The 25,468-nt window shown below is 32.4% G+C and overlaps 2 protein-coding genes across 2 annotated transcripts; both read right to left on the bottom strand.

The window, feature by feature from the left end:
• Positions 1-550: 550 nt before the first annotated feature.
• LOC124370137 (intestinal-type alkaline phosphatase-like) lies at positions 551-724 on the bottom strand (the record flags this gene model as incomplete). The annotated part of the gene is made up of 1 exon (XM_046828428.1): positions 551-724. A coding segment is annotated over one exon (174 nt), but the record flags the coding sequence as incomplete, so codon positions are not given.
• A 2,953-nt stretch (positions 725-3,677) lies between these two features.
• LOC124370136 lies at positions 3,678-9,766 on the bottom strand. Its single transcript, XM_046828427.1, has 3 exons — positions 9,656-9,766; positions 6,014-6,121; positions 3,678-4,126 (listed from the first exon to the last, which is right to left on the bottom strand). Exons 2-3 carry the CDS (start codon positions 6,104-6,106, stop codon positions 3,767-3,769), a joined length of 453 nt encoding a protein of 150 aa, XP_046684383.1. The 5' UTR covers positions 6,107-6,121; positions 9,656-9,766; the 3' UTR covers positions 3,678-3,766.
• Positions 9,767-25,468: the final 15,702 nt, after the last annotated feature.

Genomic DNA, 25,468 nt, shown 5'->3' with positions numbered 1-25,468 from the left:
TTAAACCACCGGTTAATTTCTAGCCCCAACAGAATTTGTTCATATTTTTAGGTATTAAATCATCTTATAGAGTAACTAACTTGTACTTATTTTATGTTCAAATATTCTTGTGGTAAATTATCAACGTATTTTTTATTATAGGATGTTCGATTTTTATATCTTTTATATTTAGACTCATGAACATTTCTGTCTCCCATCCACGTGTGTAGTCTTTGTGGGGGAAACATTCTCTAGTTATGAATGTTTGTAGCATTTAAAACGTTTGTTCTTAAATAATTTGTTTATATTAAATTGAATCAAATTATCTTATTAAAAAACTAACTGACATAACGAGTCTTAACTAATGGCTTACATACTGTAAGTTTTAATACTCTGTCTCAACGAATACAAAGAAAATACACCATAGATATGAAGAACGTTTTAAACGGACATGTTTCAAAGGTCACGTCCTAAAAATGTAAGAAAATTCTATTTAGGTGCATTATAATTTGTTTTACAACATAGGTTCTGTATGGTTTCTTAAGCCTTAAAATAATGGTTACGTTCTGTTTCACCTTCCTGTTTGAGCCCAGTCAATGAGGGACTCCACCCTCGACACGAAGCTAGACGTGCAGTTCCCGAACTTCCCTCTGATGTCCAGGCCGACAGTCTCGAAGTTCGCCTTTACACCGCAGAGGTGTGCCGTAGCGCAGGCGGACGACTCGCCGATCTGAGCGTCGAGATTGTACGTTTAAAAATAGAGTAGTATAAATAAAGTCTATTAATACAATTACCGGGAAGAGTTTTAATTTCGCTCTTATCGTTATCCTCCTCCTTAGAATATAATACATCCCAGAACCTAAGATGAAGTAAAGTAGGACCCCTCCTCATATCCGACCACACGGCGTGACCGACTCCTCGGGATATCCGACCGAATCCGATTGTTCCCGGTATCAGGCGATAACTTTATTCATTAGTCCAATTAAAAGTTTCACATTGCGGTTACATTTATTTTTGTAGAGCTAATATAAACATGTGAATTGCAATTATAACACCAGTTAATCCTATAAATAAATAGGAATATAAGTAAAAATAGAATTTCAAAATATTATACATTATCACGTAAAAGAAAATTTCAACAACTTAAATATTCTTTTACGAAATGGTACACTCGGTTTATAAGGTACAACGTTAAGCATTGTTAATGGATTTTATGGAACATTAATTTTTTAAGGAATCTGTGCATTTGTGTTTAAGTTATAATGCAGAATAATACATTAGCCAATCCACAAGCTAGTGTAGAGTATAATCTCTTGTGTTGTAGGAGTGACGTGGTTCATTTTTATGGAACTGCTCACTATTAGAGAAATAAAAACTTCATACTTCAAAGGTGTATTAAATAAATATACTTTTAAGTATGAAAATTGAATTATATGGCTCTCGGGATCCGGGTTTAAACATTATTTTCCGTAAGCATATAACTTTTATGATTTTCATCAACGAATACTGTATACAGTACGCTGTATAATTTTATTTTAGCCGAAATAATTTCACTAATGCTGTATAAACTGTTACATACATTACTGTATGAGTGTTCATCTTAAAATAAATACACGATTTTTCTTAGAAAAAATGGGATTTTGCTCCTAAGGTTACCCAAATTTTTCTTGCTCCGACCATAGCTCAAAGCCGTCAAGATCTGATATGACGAGTGTTACTCTATAAACTATTATTTTGTTTAACTTGTAGGGAGTGTTTTATCTAGTTATGATAATCAAAACATTGATTAAATACATTACAGGAGATAACACAAGGGAATCACAATCGAGTTACATTATTAAACTGATTAGATTTATTGATTGACTTTTGATAATGAGATATCCGGTTTAGGGTGAGTTTACTTTGCCCTCCACTGCAGAATATTTAAACAATAAACAAAGCCTGTGTACAGAGTACGTTAAAGTGAGGAGACGCTTCTAGTCTCCATGCATAGTTTAAATTATTCTGTGCACCCTTAGATTGCTGAGTTTGACATTGGAAATCTATTTGCACAATTTATAAAGAATTTTCACCTTCAGTTATTGCTCTACAGGTACTTATGTAGAGTTTATTTCAATGTCCTCGTATATTTCAGACTGTCATTGTGTCCAAAGTTTAAAGTCGATATTGTCCTTTTAATTTTGTTATATTTGGTTGTTCGTTATCGAATTCTAGATTCGTAAAACCATGCAAAAATCATAATACTAATTAATATAATCTTAAAATATATAATTTCTCAACAATGGAAATGTATTGCTTAACAAAAGGAACTTTTACTTTTCAAACAAGAAGAAATTAGACCTTCTCTGCCATATTTCTTTCGTTTTGAGTGTAATTGGATTCTGACATTCTATTAATGACTGAGTGCAACTAAACCAATGGGATGACTTTGAATGCTTTTCTATATTTGTGTTTGTATAATTAGTTGTGTTAAAGAAAAATATAAAACCAGATTATTATATGCAAAATCTTAACTACTAAGCTGTATTATTAAACGCTTTTTTATTTATTCCATCAATGCTAGCCAGATTATTATTAAACCAGTATAGACATATGGTCACAGCAATATGGACAGTATATACACCTGAGTTTATTGCTCTCACTTTAGCATCTTGGCTATTAAGGGTTACAATAATATTAATATATTCTATTAAAGCATTTTTATTTCAGTATAATTCCATAAACATTACCTGGCTAGCTTCCATATTACTGACTAGAATCTATTATTTTTCATTTTACTCTCTGAACTGTTTGTTGGCAAATTTATTTTATTTCTATCATAATGGTTACTTATAAGGCCAATTTAAAATTATTTGCTAACGCTCAGCATTGCGTTATAACGCTCAGCATATATATATATATATATATATATATATATATATATATTATATATATATATAGATATATAGATGAAACTTCATGCTGGAAGTCATTTGGAATTTTTTAGGCCCATGAGTGATAGGCTTCGCTAACGCTCAGCTAAGCACATTTCTTATAATAAAATAGTTTCAGCATCATAAATCCTTAAAGTAATTTCTTAACACATGTCATCAACAGCTCATAGAGATAAAGTCACTGTTGATCTGTGCGGTTGCCCCCTCAAGTGACTAAAGCCTTGTTTTTTGTCCTCATTCTTTTATGAGGCAATCTCCGGCCCCATTACAGTGAACTCAACTTCCACAGCCATTCTCCCTTCCCACCATCGGCTTCTCTCAGACCGCATGAAATAACAACCCTCCACGACCAGGAGATCATACGAGTACGTAATAGGCACCACCTAATAAACCGGTTGTATACTGTCCTAGTATACTGTAAACTCTAAAGGTTTTTTGCATCCTTAAAATATCAATTATATGAGGAGCCCACACTTTTCCCTCCACAGTACCACTAACCTTTCTTAAGTTAATTAACGAATTTCTTCAAAAAGCTTTTTAGCAATATATGCTTAAAGTTGTTAAAATTTTAAATCTCACGGTAAAAATTACAAAATCTAAATTTTCAACGAAAATGGGAAGCTTATGATGCAAAATATAAATCCTAAAAGTCTAAATTGCAGCTGAGGACGCATACTTATTCTCGGATTTCTAGTTTTGACTGTTTTATCACCGCACTATTCTATACGTATATTAAATGATGGGAGACGGAAATACAAACAAGCATAACTTTTAAATTCTATATGAGGAAATCATTTAGAAATATATATTTTGCAAAATTCATCCAAACACAACCATACTCTAATATATTAGATTTACAAATTTTCCTGCTGCACTGTATGATGAATATCCGAGCAAAGCATGCTGACCACGTCATTGCCGGGTAGGAATGATATTATTTGTGAATTCCTGTTACACAGACTGTCAGCGTATCTGTACGTGGCTCCTCTGTCAATTCCTAAGTTGTAAAACATTTCATTCATGGATGGCTTTATCGTGTTGAAATATGAATATTCAATAGCATTTCTTAATCCTGGAATGCCTGAGACCTCATCCATTCCACCCGACAGTCGACATTTGTCATTACGCCGTCTGGAAACCATTTGTAGCAACCCAAGCCCTTCATTCCCAGTTGGAGCACTCCAGCCGTTGTAGGAGCGACTCCCAGGATAACCCTGCGTACAAAAAAGGAAGTTGTAATTATTAATTATTAATCCGATATATATATATACGCGCGCGCGCGCGCGCGCGTGTGTGTGTGTGTGTGTGTGTGTATATGTTTTTTTTTTATCTACTATATTATTGTTGTTCCCTGGACACGGCTCACTGTTTTGTAAAATGTGAAATAATGGCAATGTTGAATATATAAATAACTATTACCAACAACGTTAAGGCATAACTGGAAATGGCGATTAAAATGTAGGAATAATTAATAGTTCATAACACATATCGAGCCCAAGAACTATTTTAAAATTATTTCCTCTGCAATATTGTAAATAAATTGTTATTCTTTGGTAATTGCATGACTCGATAATACCCGCACTGATTTGGCTTTTTTGTTATAAAATGTTCGTGATAATCCAAATTAGGTATTCATCGAAAGACAAATCGGAAATTATGGAAAATGGGAGTATTACTTACTAGCTGAATAACCGTACTTTACTGCGGGACTAAAATATAAACTTGTTTTACCTAGTTTGATATGTCCCAACTATTACTGTGTTGAATTTTGAGTTTAACTCCAGTTCACCTTCTTTTTATTGCAGCGTCTGGTATATGACGCTGCCTCAGACTTCACTCCTAGAATCCAAGAAACTCAAAATGAAACATTGACATCGTTTTGACATCAGAGACACCTATAAATACTTGAAGTGGTAGTCTCATTGTCTCATCAAGTACACAACAAAAACAATGTAGATGTTTCGTTATGACCTTCTTCGCCGTCGACTTTTTTCAGACAAACATGGCTCCAGATTCGAGGAGTCAAGTCTGAGACAGCGTCAGATACCAGACGATGCAATAAAAGGAAGTTGAACTGGAGGTAAACTCAAAATTCAATTGAATCAACACTTCTTACCATAGCTACGTTATTATTGTGTATTGGATAATTTAATAAATTATCTAATAATTAGTATTGCAGATCTTTCGCCTGAAACATTCCATTAACACGACATTACTTCATCACGAGCGAAGTCTAGACCAGGCCACATTCAGCTGGCCGTGGAAGAAATAAGGGTTCCTTAAATCCACTGTTGCTCTTTTTAACTAGCCGTTGAGCTTTATTCACTGTCATAGAAAATCAGCGTTTGACTGGGAACTGTAAGCTTTAAATTGAAAAGGATAATCTGAGGGACTCATGTCTATCTACCTGCCCTTCTGTCTGCGATAACTCTTGGTAGAAAGGAACAAGAGATTTGAAATCTGGTACACGCGTTTCCTAGAGTCCAAGAAAATCCTCTTTTGATCAATAGATCAAATGAGAGTCCGTACATCTGTCTTTCCCTATGCCCGTCTATAGACAACTCTTGTTATAAATAAACCTCTTGATATATTGGTTCCTCATGGTTCAAGGTTGAACCCTATTTGTATTTCGATAAAACAACATTCAAACATTCCTTTTACCCCAGAATGTACATTCCAGTACGTACATTATGGCCCCTGGAAAGATTAGTTCACAGGATTCGAGTTCTTATATGGATTTAAGTACAAATAACCGCTTAACTATGTCTTAGGAATTGTTCATAACTGTATAAGTTAGTTTACTATAGTACAAAATATATATATATATATTATTATATATATATATATATATATATATATATATATATATATAAATATATATTCCACACCTGGTTCAGGCAAATAAAATGTTCATTAATGCACTTAGACCTGACGTACATTGTTTAATTTTGCATAAGTATACACGATTTATTTCTTGAGATAACACTAGTATTCAAATCGTTGCTTCGGATCTATTTATATTATTACTAAATGATGAAGCCAAATGGCCAGGATTGCACTGGTATACCTTGTAATATAGTAAATATATTATTAGGATTCACCTGATAACTCCAATAAGGTTGTGCGTCCACTGTTGCCACATATCCGGAAGCAGTAGCGATTATCGAGATTGTCAAAGGTACAAAAATCCACATGATTGAACAATGTTTCTGAAATAAAAACATAGGAGAGAATAAAAATATAGCAAATCATATTACCACTAGCACTGATTTGTCAATATTTTTCTCAAATATACTAAAAAACATCCATTATAAAGTGTCCTTATTAATATAATCGTTTCTGTGTGTTTTCCTGAATTGTGATCTTGAATGTCTCAGGCGTGCCAACTTAAAACCCCCAATCGTACAGTTACCTACAAGTATTCATTTCCCATACACCAATAATTTTTTGTGTCAATCAGTGTGAAAGAAACCGTCTGGAACGGTAATATTCACACCTGTCACTCAAAGAAACCAGTCCAAGCAGGGAGCAGACTCTCCTCAAAAATGTTCCAATCAAAAAAGCATAACAGTATTTGCCATCTTATTTGATTCCTTCTTGCTGATTGGTATATTTTTAATCAACTTAAAGGCCCATGGGTTAAAAGCTAATAATGTCAGAAAGCAACGCAAAGAATAAAGACTTCTATACATAACGTACTCTATGGTGGGAAGGGTTGATTCAATGTGAATTTGAGTTTACCTCCATTTCACTTTCCTCTTAGTGCAGCGTCTGGAATCTGACGGTATTACAGACTTGACCCCTGGAATTTGGAGTCATTATTGTCTTAAGAGATCCACAAGTAGCGGTGTCGAAGAAGCCTAAAATTAACTCTTTTTGGATCTCTTGAGATGACTCCAAATTCCAGGAGTCAGTGACAACGTCAGATTCCAGACGCTGCACTAAGATGAAGTTTTACTGGAGCTTAACTGAAACTATAACAACTCATTAAAATTAAAATTTCAAATCTGTAGCAATAAGAAAATTTGTTGACATATTTTAAGACGGTGCGATGTTTAAGAATGGTGAGAAGATATTTTTATTCTTAAGAAACTCGGGTAAATCTCTTAAATAGATTAGCAATGTCTTTACAGATTTACAGTATTATGATGATAACAGAATGGAAATATTTAGATATAAATTACATTAGGCAAATGTTTTCAATATAAATATTATTTCCTGATAAATTTATAAATAGTATAATATTCACCATATTTATTTTCAGATATACAATGTTTGATCACATTTCCAGCTATTATTAAATATTACGTTTATGTTAAAAGGTTTGGTTTTCTAATTACTTGCAATCAAAACGTTCACTCCCACATCTTAAAACGGTAGGTTGCGCTACTCGCCATTTCAGTAGACAGTGTGCAACTTGGGAGCCAAATTTTTGCAAGGTTCCTCTGCTAAATCCATTTGAACTTAAACTACCAAACTTTAAAAAATATTTTAAAACTTTTCAAGATTTTTTTGAGTGTAGGCAGTTAGTATAACATTTTTTAATTTACACTAATGTAAAACTGATAGTTTATAACGTATTTTACATTTTCATCTAAATCAAGTCTCTCGAAAGGTGACTAAGATTTTATAAAATTATCCAATACATATTATTCACTTTAGGCCTGACTTCTATAGCTCTGCTATGTGCTCCATAATTTCAATAATATAGAAAGATTTAGTAAATAATAAACTGTATAATTTCAACACCTGGACGATAAAGAAATTTGTAAAAACAAAATTGATTTTGTCTGAGAATTGCTAAAAAATAATCTAGATTATCCTTGATTAAAATACTCGTAATTATATAAATTAAATTCAATGACTGATCGACGATACTTTTACATAGCAGGCAGTGAAATGTGGGGAATAATACATTAAACGGATGGTTATAAGACTAATATTATTTTCCTTGTTAGACAGTATATAGTTTTTTAGATGGTCTTATGTTGTTTAGGGTTCGTTGATACGGTTTTCGGTTTTTAGGAGGAAAATTAAAATCGTCTATCTGATCTGGGACGCATTGCACTATAACCCTCAAAACGATTAAACAAGATGAATTTAACAAAATTCAAATTTTTATTAAACACGGACTTCTAGTGGCTTATATTAAATAGTTTCTAACTGTTTTGATATAAAAATAGCCCTTTTCAAATTTATTGACTCAATAGTTTATGAGCCTCGATTTTGAGTGTAGTGTCAGTTTACTCGATAACCCTGGTTTATCCCGGAAGGATTTGGATCTTTAACGCTAAAAAACCTGTAAATATGTCAGTGCAAAGCTGAATTTTATATTTTATTCAAAATAATTACTATATTGAAGACTCTTGAAGAAATTGAAAAAGGTCTACACAAGTGGTCAGTAAAAAACACTTTAAAAATGAATTATTGGCTAAAAATAAATTATTATTTATTTTAAATTAGTGTATAATTTAAAGTAAGTAAAAACATATATTGGTGTTGTTTTATCAACTACTAATTAGTACAATGACAAACTACAATTTTAACTATAAATAATAGCCTATATAACAACCAAGCTTTAATAACTTGTAAACTATAAACTCAAATCTACCAATGATGTTTATTTATTGCTTAATCTATTATAATATTTGTCAACTTTGTTTTAGTACATATTTATATACCTACGTATACATGCACTCATATAAGTTCATAAATACATGCATACAAACAACGTGAATATTCTATTAATATATACAACGTGCTTAAAGTAGAATCGAAAGATTACGCTATGTTAATCAACATTATCAATAAATAATAGTTTATAAAAAGCAATTATTTTATAGATCTTTTCAAAACAATGTTAAATTATTAACGGTCAAAACTAAGTGTAAATGACAAAATAAATGTAGAATAATAAAACAGAAATGAAAGAATAAGAAATTGTTAAAGAATACTGGTACTTAAACTAAAGAAGATATTTACCTCAATGCACTATTAAACATTCTATTGTACAAACATTCAAAAAGCCAACGTTTCAATCCATGGAGGAGTATATGTATATTATTTCATTTGTGTCATTTCCAAGGCTAAATTATCTAAAACATTAAATCTGTATAAATAAAACATTGGTCAAAAAGCTATAGGCCATTGTTTCTCTAAATATATTACGGACAATCTGTATGTTTCGTTTTCCCTATAAGGTCTAAAATATGTTTAGTCCAGTTTAATTTATAATAAAAAATCTTCCTATGCATTTTAAAATATATCTTTTTATAAAAAAAAACAAATTTATAATATTTTATTTCTTTTAGTACTTTTTTATTATACAGTAAGTTAAGCAAACTTACTTTTACTGAAAAACATATACATTTATAGAAAAATTTTATATTTGACTTTTTTGTGATGTAACTAAATGAAATTGGAAGTAGTTACACACTTTCATTTTATGTAACGCCAATTGATAAGACTTAAAATTTTTTCGCGATTCTTAAAAGGTTGAATATGTTATAAAAAGAATTTTAAATCTTTACAATTGGTTGAACAGTTGGTAAAATTAAATACATATATGTGAGTCTGCACAATATTACATGGGGTTCCTAACAGATCCCTTACAGTATATTTTGATGGATATTTTGAGCGTATTTAAAAAACAGCTGTGGTCAAAATAGATAAAAAAAGAATAATATGAAAATGCACATTACAATGGTTTGGTAGACTACAATGTATAAACTTATTTCACTTACCTGGTTCGAGTAAAATGGAAAAGGATGTTGTCTATTTGAACTTGCAGTGTTGAACGTTCTCTGAGGTATGGGATGTTCTTCTCGAATGGGAAGAATCAGAACACGAAGTAATAACCTGTCAAATAATATTTATGTACCGTAACGTTTGTGTTCTGCTGTTTCTGGTGAGAACAATGAGTAACCTGTCAAATAATATTTATGTACCGTAACGTTTGTGTTCTGCTGTTTCTGTTGAGAACAATGAGTAACCTGTAAAACAACATTTATGTACCGTAACACTTATGTTCTGCTGTTTCTGTTGAGAACAATGAGTAACGTGTCAAATAATATTTATGTACCGTAACATTTGTGTTCTGCTGTTTCTGTTGAGAACAATGAATAATAATTGATAACCTGTCAAATAATAATTATGTAGCGTAACTTGAATCAACTTTAATCTAAGGGAACAACACTTAATTAACTAACGCCATCCATATATGATTATTTGTGAATTATTTCTTGTTGAGCAATCAAAACCGAAATAAAACTCAATACCGATTCCAGTAAAAATGTAGAATGACCTGTTCAATTCGAAATTTGGCCTGATGTCTTTGATTATGTGTCATCCGACTGAAGGGGTTTTGAGTTCTAAATATTAAGTACTTTAGCTGTCCTCGTATGAGTGTTGGGTTAGCTGCACCTCTTCGTGGTTGTACTATCAAAAAACATCATCAGAACTGTCGAACTACAGATCTATCAGAAACGACGACTCATTGGAGTCGTTAACCAGCAAACCAGAGGTGGAAAATTTAGGAATAGGCCACTATAGTTCTTTTTACGTATCTATATTTTAGTATTACTTATATACAAAATCAGCCTATTGCAATTTTATGTTCTGAATGGCAGGACCACAACTTTTCCGCATATCATCACCGAACATGATCTCTAGAACAAAAACCACCCTTTAAAAAGTATGTGGAAACAATGACGGCTCCAAAAAGAGCACAACAAAGTAGAAACTTAAAATGGATTTTGGGTTGCTTATAAAATTTGAAAAAGATTTTGTAATTTCAAATTTTACCGTATCTCAAGCGGTTTTCAAGACAACTGAGAATAAATATATCTTTTAATCGTTACAAAATCTACCTGCTTTTCCGACTGAGCCGAAAGGATTATCAAACAACATCATGTTGAGTTATGGTATGATATGAGTGCCCTTTTTTTAAGGGCAGGGCCGTACCCAGCATTGGCGGGCTCCGGAGAAGATATTCGACCGACCTCATCATGTACCGCCAACCGCCACCCGCCCCCTACAAGTGTGGTGGCCTTAGTAAAATTTCCCAAAAATCTGGTCTGCGTATGGGTCTGATTAAGAGTCTAATACTCAATCCAGGACAAAAAAATAATTGGTTTTAAATTTATATTAATCTGTCACAGGTCCTATAACGCCAGATTTCCCATGTTTAAAAATAAAAAATTAAATCTAGAAACAGTTTTACAACTGAGATATGAAGCTGAGGAAACTTCTGCTGCACCGTAACGTGAAATGTATTCTTCGCATATTTTGGGGTGACAGAATATTGAAGATGCGCCAAAGTCAGGGTTTTTAACTGTCTCCGGTACTGATATTATCTAGTACTAAAGTGGCCATGGGGGTATGAATGGGTAGTGAGTACTATCTAGATACATAGAATTCTTTTATTGCAAGAGAAAATACCATGTATTGCCTTGTAAAAGTTAACTGATAATTTTGACACGCACACCACTATTTCCCTCACTCAAACATACAAGGATAGTACAAGTAAATTTATTCGACTCAACCATTTGCCAATTTTCCAATCCAAGTCCCAGCTACGTGGTCTGTCACCCAAATGGGCCGTGATTCATGCCCAGTTATATGCCTAAATAACTAAAGAGTGTTTTAGGCATTTTTTGATAGAATCCGGCAACCTTTTAATGAAGTGATCACCCACTTGTGGGGGAAAGTGTTCAGAAACTACAGTCTTGTCTTCCAGTTTTCTAGCCTTCTATGCCCCTAGTATTATACTTATAAATAAATGCCTTGGCCCCTTGTCAAGGTGGGTGTAGTCATACAAAACAATGTGGTTTAAAAAATGTATAAAGTGGGAGCGTTAACAGTTGCAGGGTTTTGAAAGCCTCTTTGCACGACTTTTTAATATGCAATACTTCGAAAAGATATTTCCGAAGCCGAAATGACCTTATGAATTCTTTGTTTTCCCGAAGCACTACTAAATGAGGTGTGAGCAAATGAGCCCATAATACGCCGTCATCACCACCTGAATTGGGAAATGTTTAGCTAACGATATAAGAACATACATGCCTGAGGATAACTTGTAACAGACAACATTGATGTGATCATGCCACGTATTCCAAGGAGGTTTATTTACAATCAATAGTCTGCAATCATTGTGAAATTTTTAAATCTCGGAAAATATGACAACAGATGCCACTAAAGTTAACTTGTTATACTATTGGTTCTCATTGAGAGACTGTTTTGCATTCTAGCTTCAGAACTCCAATATATCAGCGTTTAAACGTAAAGCACGTTTTGCATAGGAAATATCTGTTCACCACTTATCCCAGTGGGGTTTGATATCCCATTTAATAAGGGGTTCTATAGCAAGTCCAGATAACATCTATTTAGTGAATTTATAACCTATCATTTACAACGATACAATCGTAACTGTATTGTTCCATAACAAACACCAACCTCCTCTTGCAACTAGCTTATTAGATACTAGATAATGCCGGCTCTTGTACTTCAAAACAAACTGAATCCAGGAAAACACAGTAAATCTTGAATTACTTGATTGGGATTTTTTACAAAGACTCTACGACACTTTAATAATATTAGATCTACCACTTGTCCAGAATATTGTTTCAAGCAATCAAAATAAAAGTTTATTTATTTTTACATTTATGTTTTGCATACTTATTGGTAAGAAGAAAGAATGCAACAAATTTATTCGTGGACATATTTAGACCTATATAAATGTCAATACAGTAGTAGTTAATTTAAAATTATGATGTGTAAAAGTTTGACATTTATATACGAGGCACGTCCAGAAAGTAAGTGTACTGGTACTCTCACAGCTGTAGGGAATACTTTTTCGACATTTTGGCATCATTGCCGGGTAGCCTGAATCCTCCCCTTCAAAACTAGACCAATCCGAGGTTGGTGTGTTGAAAAACTCTTGACGCAGTAGCATCTCTCGCGAAAAATGTCGATCGTATCTCCCGCCAAGTGCGAAATTCGCGCCCTCATTCTCTACCTCGTTCTGAAACAATCTGATAAACTTTCAGCGCAAGTCCAGAAGCTCAAAATGCAATTATAAGTTTTGACAAGGCCACATTGACTTTCCCACTCCCATGCAATTATTTCATTTGAATGAACCAAAACAGCTAAAGGACACATCCAGAAGCCGTCTTACTTAGTGAAGTTCTTAGTTTTGTTGTTTTAAGTTTATTGAGTTCCTTAGTACTTTTGAAAGTAAGCAAAATTAAATTAAATGAAAAATGACTTTATTAAATTAGGGCTATCAAGCCCGCTCTACCACTCAACCTCATATTGTATACATTAAATTTACAATAAATTGATACAATTTCGGTAAATTATTAAATAATAAAATGATCTACATAAAATTAAGAGAGCTTAAATTTAAAATCTACATATTAAAATGAATTGAAAACTTAAAATACAAAATAAAAAGTGTATATATACATATCACAGGTCCCCCAGCAGCAGGACCCAAACCCCCGCCCCGAAAAGTGCACGGTCCTCAATACATCTAATATTATCAGGGAGAGCGTTGCAAAGATGACAAGCTCCAAAATTAAAGGACCTATTAAAAACTGATGATCGATGGATTGGAATTGATAGTAGTGTTAATGGCTCTCCTTCTTGTAGGTCGTTCACTAATATCAGAGATAAAGTTTTAATGATCGGACAACTAAACAGGATATTTGGTTTTGATGATTTAGTATGTTGAATTTACGTTGCTGATGAAGTTTAATGAGTGACAATTACTGAAAATATTGTGTAAATGCTCATGACGTCTGAAATTTAAAATAAATCTGATACAGTAGTTCTGAGCACGCTGGAGTCTATTCGATTGCTCAACGGTCATGTAATTCATAACGCCATCACAGTAGTCAATGTGTGGTAGTATAATAGTCTTAATGAGCATCACTTTAACATTAAATGGCAGGTACAAGGCAAACCGATTCAAACTGTGGTTGCCAGCAAATATTCCTCTGCATGTTATTGTAACTTGGTTAGTCCATTTGAGATTTGTGTTCGTAGTGAGACCGAGATTTTTGTTTTGCTAATTTTTGATATTTGTTTTGGTAATTTTGTTCACAACCGTTAAGTTTAAGTTTCGGTCCGGTTTATCACTCTCGAGTTAACGATTATCATTGCTTGCGTTTTGTTTGAATTTAATTTCAGTCCTCGTTGAGTTGCCCAAAAGTTAATGGCTTCTATATCCAAGTGGAGTAGTGACACAAAAGTGGCTAGTTCGATTGGTAAACAATGAACGTACATTTACAAATCTTCGGCGTAAAGATGAAAATTTGAATGTGTTATAATTGAAGTGACGTTGTTTATATAAAGTAAAAATAAAAGAGGCCCAAGTAAAGAGCCCTGTGGATCCCCCGTGTAACGGTTTTTCCAGTCTGACATTTTATTCCCCTCCTTCAAACATTGCTGATGTCCATAAGGTAGAACTCGACCCAATTAACACAGCCATCGGAGATACCATTCTTCTTTAATTTGATGAGGAGGAGGGGGTGGTATACGCATCCGTAGGCCTTGGAGAACTCAAATAATATTAAAATGGTCACTAGTCTCTTATCCATTGCCAATCGGATGTCATCAGTAATCTTCAATAAGGCTGTATTGGTACTATGATTAGATATGAATCCAGATTGGACTTAGGGCAGAATATTACTGTTATTAAGATAAGAAAATAACTGTTAGTGGATTACTCTTTCGAGACATTTCGAGAGACACGAGAGAATGCATATAGGGCGTAGTTCAGAAGGAGCATGAGGTTGAATGGTTTTCTTCAATGGCGAACCAGGGCGCGTTTCCAAACGTCTGGAAAAACAGAAGAATCCAAAGAACAATTGAAAATAACAACTGTAATAGGTAGTGTGATTGGTAAGGTATCCTTCAGAAGGCATAGGGGTACATCATCACCCCTGACCGCGTTGCTAATCTTCCTCGAAAACGCGGCAAGCACGCCAGCACGTTAAACATAGAGTGGAGTACGATATTCTGATGAAGAGGGTAATTATCAAGATATTTAACCTCACATGTTAAACCTTCCTACTTGGTGAATACACGTAATTAAAGCTAAACACTAATTATTAAAACTGAAGTAAACTATGCAGGTCACAATAGCTCTGCATTGAACTACTAACCTCGCCAACGAGGCCAATCGTGAATGGCGACCGTCACATCAGAACAAGATGGCGGTAAGTGAATTACAGTGGGTCTTTTTTATTGCCCTTCTATATGAAATTCTCAAAACAATACGGAGACACCGCTTTGGTGTACTAGAAATGTTTAATCAGTTCTATTCTCTAGATTCCCTTGTAAGTTTATATTCTAGAATCGGTTAAACAAAGCGGCATAATTTGGACTGACGGGTGACTGGATGCATTTTTTTAGAGATAGTGTGCATAGAGCCGACATGCATAATATGTTTGTAGTGATTCCTGACTTATGCATGTCACAATGCTCCGGTATGATATCTTTATTGCAACCTAAACTCTAGTTATATGTTAGGTTGGTTATCCACCTGAGGAGAATCTTCAGATTAAGGATCTAAAACTTTAGTGTAAAGTATTCCTTTTGTCATTGAAGGGTGGCAAATTCTCGAAACATCCTGGTTCCTGCAAATATCAAACGCTTGTAAACGCGATGATAGTGAATTGTCTATTAGCTTATGACATATATTTTTTCATAAAAGGTCGATATAAAGTACCATTACATTAATGTTCTTATAATCTACGCAAACATGTCAATTGAGAGGTAAGAATACAACGTAATAATATAATCAAAACTGGTACTTAATGTTTAATTAAAGTTGTATCTGCAGTTTAAAATGAGTAACCTGCAATATCACTTTTAATTATACACATTTAATAACTTCCTCACTGTATTTTACTAAAGTAGACCATTGTGAAGTTTGCCAAAATAACGACGTCTTAAATAAAAGAAACCTCAACTCTTCCGGGACTATTTCTCACTGAAAGCTACCATTGTCATGATAATAGTACGCTGCAGGCAGCTCTTGGACCCGATATTGGGGTTTAACTCCCAGCAGAACTGGCAACATTATACTCGCTTTATAAGCTTTTCTCCGTTATAGTTCAAGGGGGGATAATCCACACCTCTAACATTATTATAACCACAAACTCCTGCCTGTTCTTATCGCCTCGTGTTAATACCTACTCAAGTTCCCTTACTCGTGTTTTTATCAATATTAAAATGTAAAGTACTTTTTACCTCGTAAAATTAAAACATACTTAACTTTCAAAAATATTTTATTTAAATTTCGTTGACTTAAATGATTTACGAGCATTATACTAATATTAGAAACAAATATCGAAGAACTTTATACTCATGATAATTTCAATAAGAAGTGATTTAGTTCATGTTATTTTGAAATTTTATTAGATCTTAGGTTTTAAAATTAAACCTAATTTAAAACTTGTTACTGATTTTAATAATGTATGTATTTACATACTATGTCGACTGGTTGGCACAATATACAGTGTGCCTCTTACAATTTGAGAAAAAAATATGTTATTCTTTCATCATCTTGAAAATCGAAGTTATAACACAATTATAAAGACAAGAAATTTAAGTTTTTTTATTCGTCTTCAATTTCATTGTAACGGCACAGATTGCTTTTTAAAAATCTTTTCCTAGTTAGTACTTTATTTTCCTAATTTGTGTAATTTTCAATAAACGTGCTCTATAATATATTTTTTCATAAATATTTAAAAAATAATGTAAACCTATTTACATGTTTGCAGCGTGTTATGGCCTGTAATTAAGGCTAATTACAATTAAAACCATTTGTACTGAAATAATCAGGTGTAACATGGCATATGTATAATTTAAAACTTTTCCAAAACCGACCCCCATACTTCCATAAGTGTCATTTATTATACATGTAACAGACTTTGAAATAATAACTTTCAGATAAAAAATGTGGTTTTAAAATTGAAGCAAAGAATTAATGGTCCAGGACAGGCGGTATGATCCATCCTGTATATCTGATCATTAGTGCTAGAGCGATGTGCTTGTCAAAGGGTAAACCAAATCTGCAAAAGAAATTAAGTACGACAATTGTTTCAATTAAGTATTACACCAATAAACAATTAAAGAGACTAACCTGAAATATTAAAGTTATGTGAATTTTGAGTTTAGCTCAAGCCTGGAATATAAATTGGAACTTTAGCTGAACTTAACATTCACATTAAATCAACTCATCCTACCATAGCTACGTTATACTTCAAACTTTAATGAGCAAATATTACAGATATAGATAGTATTTATAATTTTATCAGTTAATTTAATGGAGAAATAAAGAGTAAAGAGCTTTCAAACTCCCAAGTGAACTGTTTTAGATGTTAAAGTTCATGATTTGGAATGATTTTATTTGATTGAATATGATGTTCTTGTACATTCACTTATGTCGGAAAAGTTGTCAGAACAATGAGTTTTTTATTATACGTTCATTAAATCATTATATGTGACAGTTTACGCTCTTATTGCAGTTTCACTGTAATACAGTTCATAATGTGCCAAAGATGCTTACCAACATGATTAAATAACATTTTAATGTGAACTTATCAGAAATAATGCTCATATTATTATTGATAACTCTTATCAGTACTGAATTTATAAATCCTGTCAACTTTAATTAAAACAAATTGAAAAAAAATATACTTTAATTTGAAATGTTAGTGGTTTTGTGAAGATTTTGTGCACAGTTTGTAAATAATACGTGTGAAAATGCGTATAAATGTGGTAGCTGCAGTTTGAAGGTTTTTATTGCAAGTGTTTGTAGAAAATTAATTTCACAAACCATAACACGATTAGGACAAGAATAGTGAGGAGGACGAAACTAAGCAGTCGACGGCAACATCACCACCGAGGGAGGTGTCTACTCGAAATTGTTTCTCACCGCACACCATACCTATGCTAGTCTCTAGAATATCAATATTATGTTGATATTCAAATGCTTTAGGCCTTGAAAAAGAGACTACACAAACCATAATCAGATCAATGTAAAGAGCTGAGAGGGTAAATTGCAGGCAATTACTGGCAGCAGAGTTGTCTGCTCGAAATTGTTTTTCACATTATACCTTTCCACCAGGCTTAATACCTCAATTATCTCAGTCATGGATACGTGATACACAATACGTTAAATTTTAGGTACAAGTTGTCATTTTGCAACTAACTATGCCATTGACTAATATTCAATTGTTCGTTTCTCATTTTCTAATAACAAATAAACTTGTGTCAAAATATTTCAAAAATTGGTAGTTCAACATATTAATAAACGACACACCCTTACAAAAACCTTTTTTTTTGTTTTACACCATGGTACACTGATGATTATGTAATAATCGGATATTGATGGAACAAGAAAATAAATACTATATAATGTTTATCAGAACACTTCATAATACTCCACAACAAATTAAAACGTAAATTTTATATGAAGTATGAACTATAGGTATAGTCAGATAATAAAATTTAATTCTATTAACTGTGTTTTCGGTAATTTGTTTTTTAAAGGGAAGAGAATATCCAATACAGTTGCTTTTACGAAAATTTTGTTAGTGAGGAACAGCTTTATAATGATTTAATCTTTCCTTTTTACTCTATATCCATTTACAAGTTATATTTTTGATGGGTATACGGAAATATTATATTTGGATCATATTCTTAATCGAAAAGTGTCAGAGAAGGGGCTTAAGAACCAATTCATTAAGTTTATGTTTTTATGACAGTATAGGCTAGTCAGCAGATCCTTAAATTTTAATGTGAGGGGAAGTTAAGGATGACGAAATCAATAATGTTTAAGTAATTAAAAATTAACATACTTATTCAAATAAACTACTCATATCTTGTTATAAGTGTATAACTTGTGTTACAATTTATGTTATTAAATACGATAAAGAGGCTGCTTTCGGATTTAGTTCCTGTACTTAATATACAGTGTGTATCGAAATGAATGACCTGATTTTAAAACTCAATATCTATTGCTAAAAATGTACTACAAAAATAATATTTATTGCAAAATACTCACAAAATCTTAAAGTTTTAGGTATGTTATTAAAAATGTTCTATATGTCCACCAGCAGCAGCACGAACAACATCCAGACGATAGCCAAATTACTCATAAACCTAACACAACGTATCTGCGTTCACAGACCTTATTGCGACAGTTATTCTGTTCTTTAGTTCTTCGATGTCATGAGTTAGAGGGGGAACAAACACTTTTCCTCCATATATCCCCACAAGAGAAAGTCGCATGGGCCCAAATCTCTTGATCTTGGAGGCCAAGAATGAAGGGCATTGTCTCGAGGTCCCGTGCGCCCTATCCAGCGGTGGGGCAGAGTGTTGTTGAGAAGCTGCCGAACATTGTTGTGCCAGTGAGGCGGAGCTCCATCCTGTTGGAAAATGAACCTAAAACTTTAAGATTTTGTGAGTATTTTGCAATAAATATTATTTTTGTAGTACATTTTTACCAATAGATATTGAGTTTTAAATCAGGTCATTCATTTTAATACACGCTGTATTTTAATTCGTTTTCAGTTATAAAAAGAAGAAGTCTCATTGACTGGCAAAGTTACTTCCGTAATAAGGGTGAACTCCTATCAGTCTATATTCTTTTACGTATCAGAATAGTAATTTAGGTGCAATTACCTTACAGAATATGTTTGTTTATTAGCTTTTACTTCTCGTCCCTTCTATAATAGAATAAAATAACAATTATGTGTATATAGCGTCAACGTAACAATAAATAATTTTGTCGATTTAATTAGTGCCAAACTCTAAGTTATAGAACAATAGCTGTAATATTAGTGTGTATATCGTTTGAAAAGAGCACTACATGAACTGGAAAATGTACTCTGCATCAAAACGTTCTCGAGAAGCAGATCGCACAAGAGCTATTTTGTCGAAGGCTTCCTGGAGGCCTTGATAACTGTTGATAACTCCTGAAACCTCTCTCGCAAGTCAAATAGTAAAACAAGTTTTTGGGAAGACAGTTCGGTTTCAAATAACCTTATACCTAAAAACAATTAAAAGGTCACGCACCAGAAGACTGGTGTTTCTCCCTACGGTGCCTGAATGCACTTTTATTTTTTCACCTCAGCTCTAAAATATCAATGAATTTAAAGAATCAGTACGGCCACACAAAGATTACAGACCGGGTTATTCGGGACCTCCTGTATTATCTTGGAGGAGGAAATTAGTATGCATAGATAGGTTAAACGGATATAAAGGTACTAATTGTATGAAGTTTAATGTATCAAGACTGGCAAAGTCACAGGTTACACGAAGCTAGTCTTTCCGACGATAACATACTATGTATCGAATCTTTTTGTAAAAAAGCTTAATCCATCAAAATCATAAATTTAGAATAATATTTAATGAAACGAACATCAATAATTTTATCATTGATGAAGAAGCCATTCATATCTCCTATATTTCGGGAAGGATGAGAGACATGGTGTATTCAACAAAACCCATAACCCGACAGGGTTCATGGATGATTTCATGAAATGATTATCAAATCATTTCCAAATAGACAAGAAAGAGTTCTATGATGGTGCATGTCCAACCGTGGACATCCAACATTCTCTTTCAACTTAATAAAGTACAATGAAATACAACTTTGTAATACAGTACATCACTAAGATGCTGTTTGTGTTATTTATATTTAATAATTAAAATGTTTACTGAAGTCGGGAAATATTGGTTTGAGATATCTTAGACGTATTCTACCGAGAATTATGGACAGGATTAGAAATGCAGTTCATTTGGTGATGAAATCTTGTGTGCCGTTGCCTGGTTTGGAACTCGTATTAAAATGTGCATTCAAAATTAACAGTTTGAACACCTATAACGGAACGCAACATACTGAATACTCACTCACATAGAATAAAGTAACACAAAAGCATTGAATCTGAAGTGGTTACTGCTCAATTGGATCAAATATTGAAAACAAATATGTCAAATAATAAATAATTAAACACTAAATCGTTATTTGTGTAATTTAACCAGAAACTGAAGTTAATCGGTAAAGGGTTGGAAGAGTCATTAACATTTGTAATAAATGATATTATTATTGTAGTATAATACCAGGACGTTCAAATGTTTTTCAAAAGCAGTCAATAATGTAATGCAAATGCATTATCCTGTAATATAGTCAGTAATACATATATGATTATATCAAATGTGGAGTCTTCTTACAATGCATTTTAAAATGCTTTTTGTGATGGATGATGTATATTTAGTCGTGCTTTTAAAAACAAAAAAAATGAAACGTTTATTTTATTACAGATATAATGTTTGTTTAGGAAATTGTTGTACTTTTCTTTTCACTATTGGTCGATTTACTTTGGTTAGCAAAGTAATTACATATTTTTTGTTTTACCTAAGCTACACAAAATATTTCCCTTTAAAACTGTAATAGCCTTTCTTTATAAACAGAAAGCAATTGCTATTGTAACTAAATATGTATATGTTTTAGGTATTAAGTCTTTAGAATAATAATATCGCCATATTTAAGCAGAAAATAATCGTCAAAGCCTCATTGAATAAAGTAAGGTTCAATAAAATAATAAATAATGTGTTTACCCCGGATTGAACAATGTTTAATTACATGGGCATCCTAATTAACCAGATATGTTAATAAATAAATATTTGTGTGTGTGTGTGTGTGTGTGTGTGTGTGTGTGTGAGTGCGCGCTCATACGTGTTTGTACGTGTTGTAAAGGTACTCATATATAGTCGTAATTACGAATATGATTTAGGATTATCGTGGTTTAGTGTTCTGGTGGTTATGATCATATCTGTAAACACAATTCCCTATAAAAATATATTATACCCCACATCGCAAAATCCTAATAACTTGTGCACTGCAGATAAATACGTAGCTTTATAAATATAGGTCACAAATTAATCTACATAGTATTCGCACAACAAGATCAAACGTCAAAAAGTGAAATGCAATGCTTTAATATGCACTTAAACAGTACTTATACTATTTAAAAAGATCGGTATCTTTTTAAATAGTATAAGTACTGTTTAAGGTAGGCCTATAAGTATATTAGGTAGGCCTATAGTGTCATGTAAACTTTAAAATACTGCTACTGATTGATGTAGAAACTAAAAGCAAATATGATTTTCATGAAGTTTAATTCGACAATAGAATCTTATTATAATAAAATTCATATCTTAATCAGTCTTGTTAAAATCAGATGATTACACATTTCATAGCTATAATTTGTAATGGATGGTCTTCAAGGTATAGAGGTTTCTGTAAAGTAAGAAAGCAAATATCAATGATTAGGTAGGCTAATCTTTAATGGCGATGACACCTTCAAATTCTTGTGATCAAAGGTATGTGAGCCAGTAAACTACTCCATATAAATCTCCTTGGCTTCAGCACGTTTTTCCCCAATCAGCGCCATGTGTTAAATGGATATCAGCGCACTCCTCATTGTTGTACATAGCTTATAAATAAATACTAATTTAAGGAATTAAATCGTGTCAGTGATTGCCAATAAAGGCCAAATCCAAAGTGAATCATCACAATACTATCTTATTTAGAAACACCTGTTGTGGAAACAACTGATATTATTAGATTTTTAATTAGAAAATGCTAGTAATGATCCAAAGGCCAATATTTAAACAAAAATTCAGTTCTTGGATCTCTGAGAATATACATTCGATACGAAAACAGAAACACTCTCAACTAAAATAGGTGTAATTATTTCATGTTTAAACTGATTTCAACAAATGTGGTATGCATTTTTCGTCGTTACATTGAAAAAATGATTGCTATTGCAGCTATCATTTGAGATTGACAGTTATAGAGACATACAATTTTGAAGACTTTTAAATGTTGTAGTTTATAATGAAGACTGATAATATTCCTTTAAATCTAGTATTAATGTTCCCTTGATAACCTTAACATAAATGCTCAACTTTATGTTGTTCGCACTAACATGTTTTAAGATATAAAAAACATATGGACAGATCCACGAATGAAGAAAGATATTACGTGAATTTCGTTTCAGTACAATGTTTTGCTTGTTTTTTTCTGTATACTATCATATCGTGAAGATGTGCCTACCTCTCTTGAAACACCCTAAGTATATGAACTGATAAAGTATATTTTAAGTTAATTCTATATCGATTTTTTTTATTCATTAAGTTTAGATTTTCTCTACCCGTAAACTAGTTTTCGTGGCAAAAACATTAAAAACCGTCCTCTGATAACATTTCATTACTTTCATACTGGTCTGATACGGTAGCTAGCAATTATATATTTCAATACTAAAACCATCAAACAATAGTCGACTGTACTGATATCGAGTGTTATCAATTTTTACGAGCGTATCTGTCTTTTACGATTTATGTGTAAGGAACGTTTATCAATGGTTACGCTAATCAGCCAAAAAACAATGGAAAGTCTGTGCGCTTGATATCAAAACTGACACGGGATATGGTTTTATTTCATATCATTGATTATGATGACTATATAAGACAATATACTTCTGATTAAATTCACAGTATTGGTTGATACTCTGAAGATACACAACATAAGGTAAGTAGTTATGTGTATAATATTTTTGTCATACGGAAATTTAGTTTGCAATTCTATAACAATATTTATTTTATATTTCATCTGCACCTGTACAGTTTGCTAATAATTTATTGAATAATCAACAACTAATTTGATGGTAAAGCATTCTGACACTATAATCAAGCAATTCATTTATAGTATATTTTTTATAAATTATTTACTGCAGATGGAAAGAAATTATATGTCAGTGTTATTATATTTTATTGCTTTATAGGAGCGAACATTTCTTATTGAGTTGAATAAATGTAAAATTTCAAATAAATTATAAATTCAAGAATAACGAAGTGGAAATCTAATGGATAGTATGCTATTGTATTCCATTTACTTGAATTTAATGAATCCCGTAAAAAAGAATGTTAATCTAAATATAATTTAGTAATTGCATTTACTTTTGTATTTGTAGATCTATTACAAATTGACGTACGTAAATTGAGAATTTAGTTGTTTAACTGTTTAATTATATATAAATTGTTGCAGGAAATGATGTTTAAGAAACTCATCTGTTTCTGCCTGCTAGTAACGATAGTTCGCACCGACTTAACGGTAAAAAGAGTATATAATTTATTAAGTATTTAGTTTATATATGCTTTTATTGGCCATTAATTTCAATGTAAATACATATTTAGCTTAAAGATATATACAGGGTGTATATTATGTCTGGAAACACCCAAATATATCCTTTAATAATTTAAATATAAATTTTGAAACCTCTTACAATCGTGATAGAGATTGGGCATCTACTTTTTGGAACAATGTTTTGTTATGTCACACCAACGGGGGACGTCCTGCCGAGGGTATCGTGAATATTCTTAATGGAAGCCTATACCTTGTGATACATAATTTTAAAGGTAATAGCTTACTGAATTGAATTAATGTATGGTTTCAGCAGGATGGTGCTCCACCCCATTATGGGAGACAGGTAAGAGAGTATTTGGATTTAAGGTTTCCTCATAAATGGATTGGCCGAAGAGGAGAAATCGAATGGCCTCCAAGATCTCCGGATTTGTCACCAATCGATTATTTCCTATGGGGTCATTTAAAATCCAATGTTTATAGAAGAAAGCCTCATAATTTGGAAGACCTAAGAAACAGGATTATAGAGGAGATTGCTTTGATAACTGAAGAAATGTTAGGCAACTCTATCGAATCATTTTACACAAGATTGGCTCATTGTCAAACCGTAGAAGGAACACAGTTCGAACAATTGCTTTGACACCAAATGCAGGTAAAACGTTTGTTGTAAGACTTTTCTAACAGCATACATTATTTTTTATTTGTAATAAGAAATCAATAACATAAGTATTTCCATAATTGTACTGTAATAAAAACTGGCAAATTTGTGCTAATAGAACCAGCTTAAAATGAAATTTTTGTTTTATTTAATTGAACATTTAAAAAAATGCTAAAAAATTAGTGTAACACATTTTGTGGCAAGAACCATGTTAAAATTACATTGTTGAACATCAGTAAATTTTCAATACTAAAAATGCTTTATTTTCTGATAGAATAATTCCTTTGAGATGCGGTTTGTGGCATTCAATTCAGTAAGCTATTACCTTTAAAATTATGTATCACAAGGTATAGGCTTCCATTAAGAATATTCACGATACCCTCGGCAGGACGTCCCCCGTTGGTGTGACATAACAAAACATTGTTCCAAAAAGTAGATGCCCAATCTCTATCACGATTGTAAGAGGTTTCAAATTTATATTTAAATTATTAAAGGATATATTTGGGTGTTTCCAGACATAATATACACCCTGTATATATATCCGTTAATATATCCATAAAAAACGCTAGGATAAAAAACTGAGACAATAGAAGTTTATGGGAATAGACGATTCTAGATTTTTTTAAGTTACTTAATACATTGATTTTTATGCCTCCTGACCATAAAAATATATTA

This window comes from Homalodisca vitripennis, unplaced genomic scaffold (assembly GCF_021130785.1).
Source record: "Homalodisca vitripennis isolate AUS2020 unplaced genomic scaffold, UT_GWSS_2.1 ScUCBcl_25;HRSCAF=619, whole genome shotgun sequence".
Classification (NCBI taxonomy): domain Eukaryota; kingdom Metazoa; phylum Arthropoda; class Insecta; order Hemiptera; family Cicadellidae; genus Homalodisca; species Homalodisca vitripennis.
This window is presented reverse-complemented; position numbering and strand designations above follow the sequence as displayed.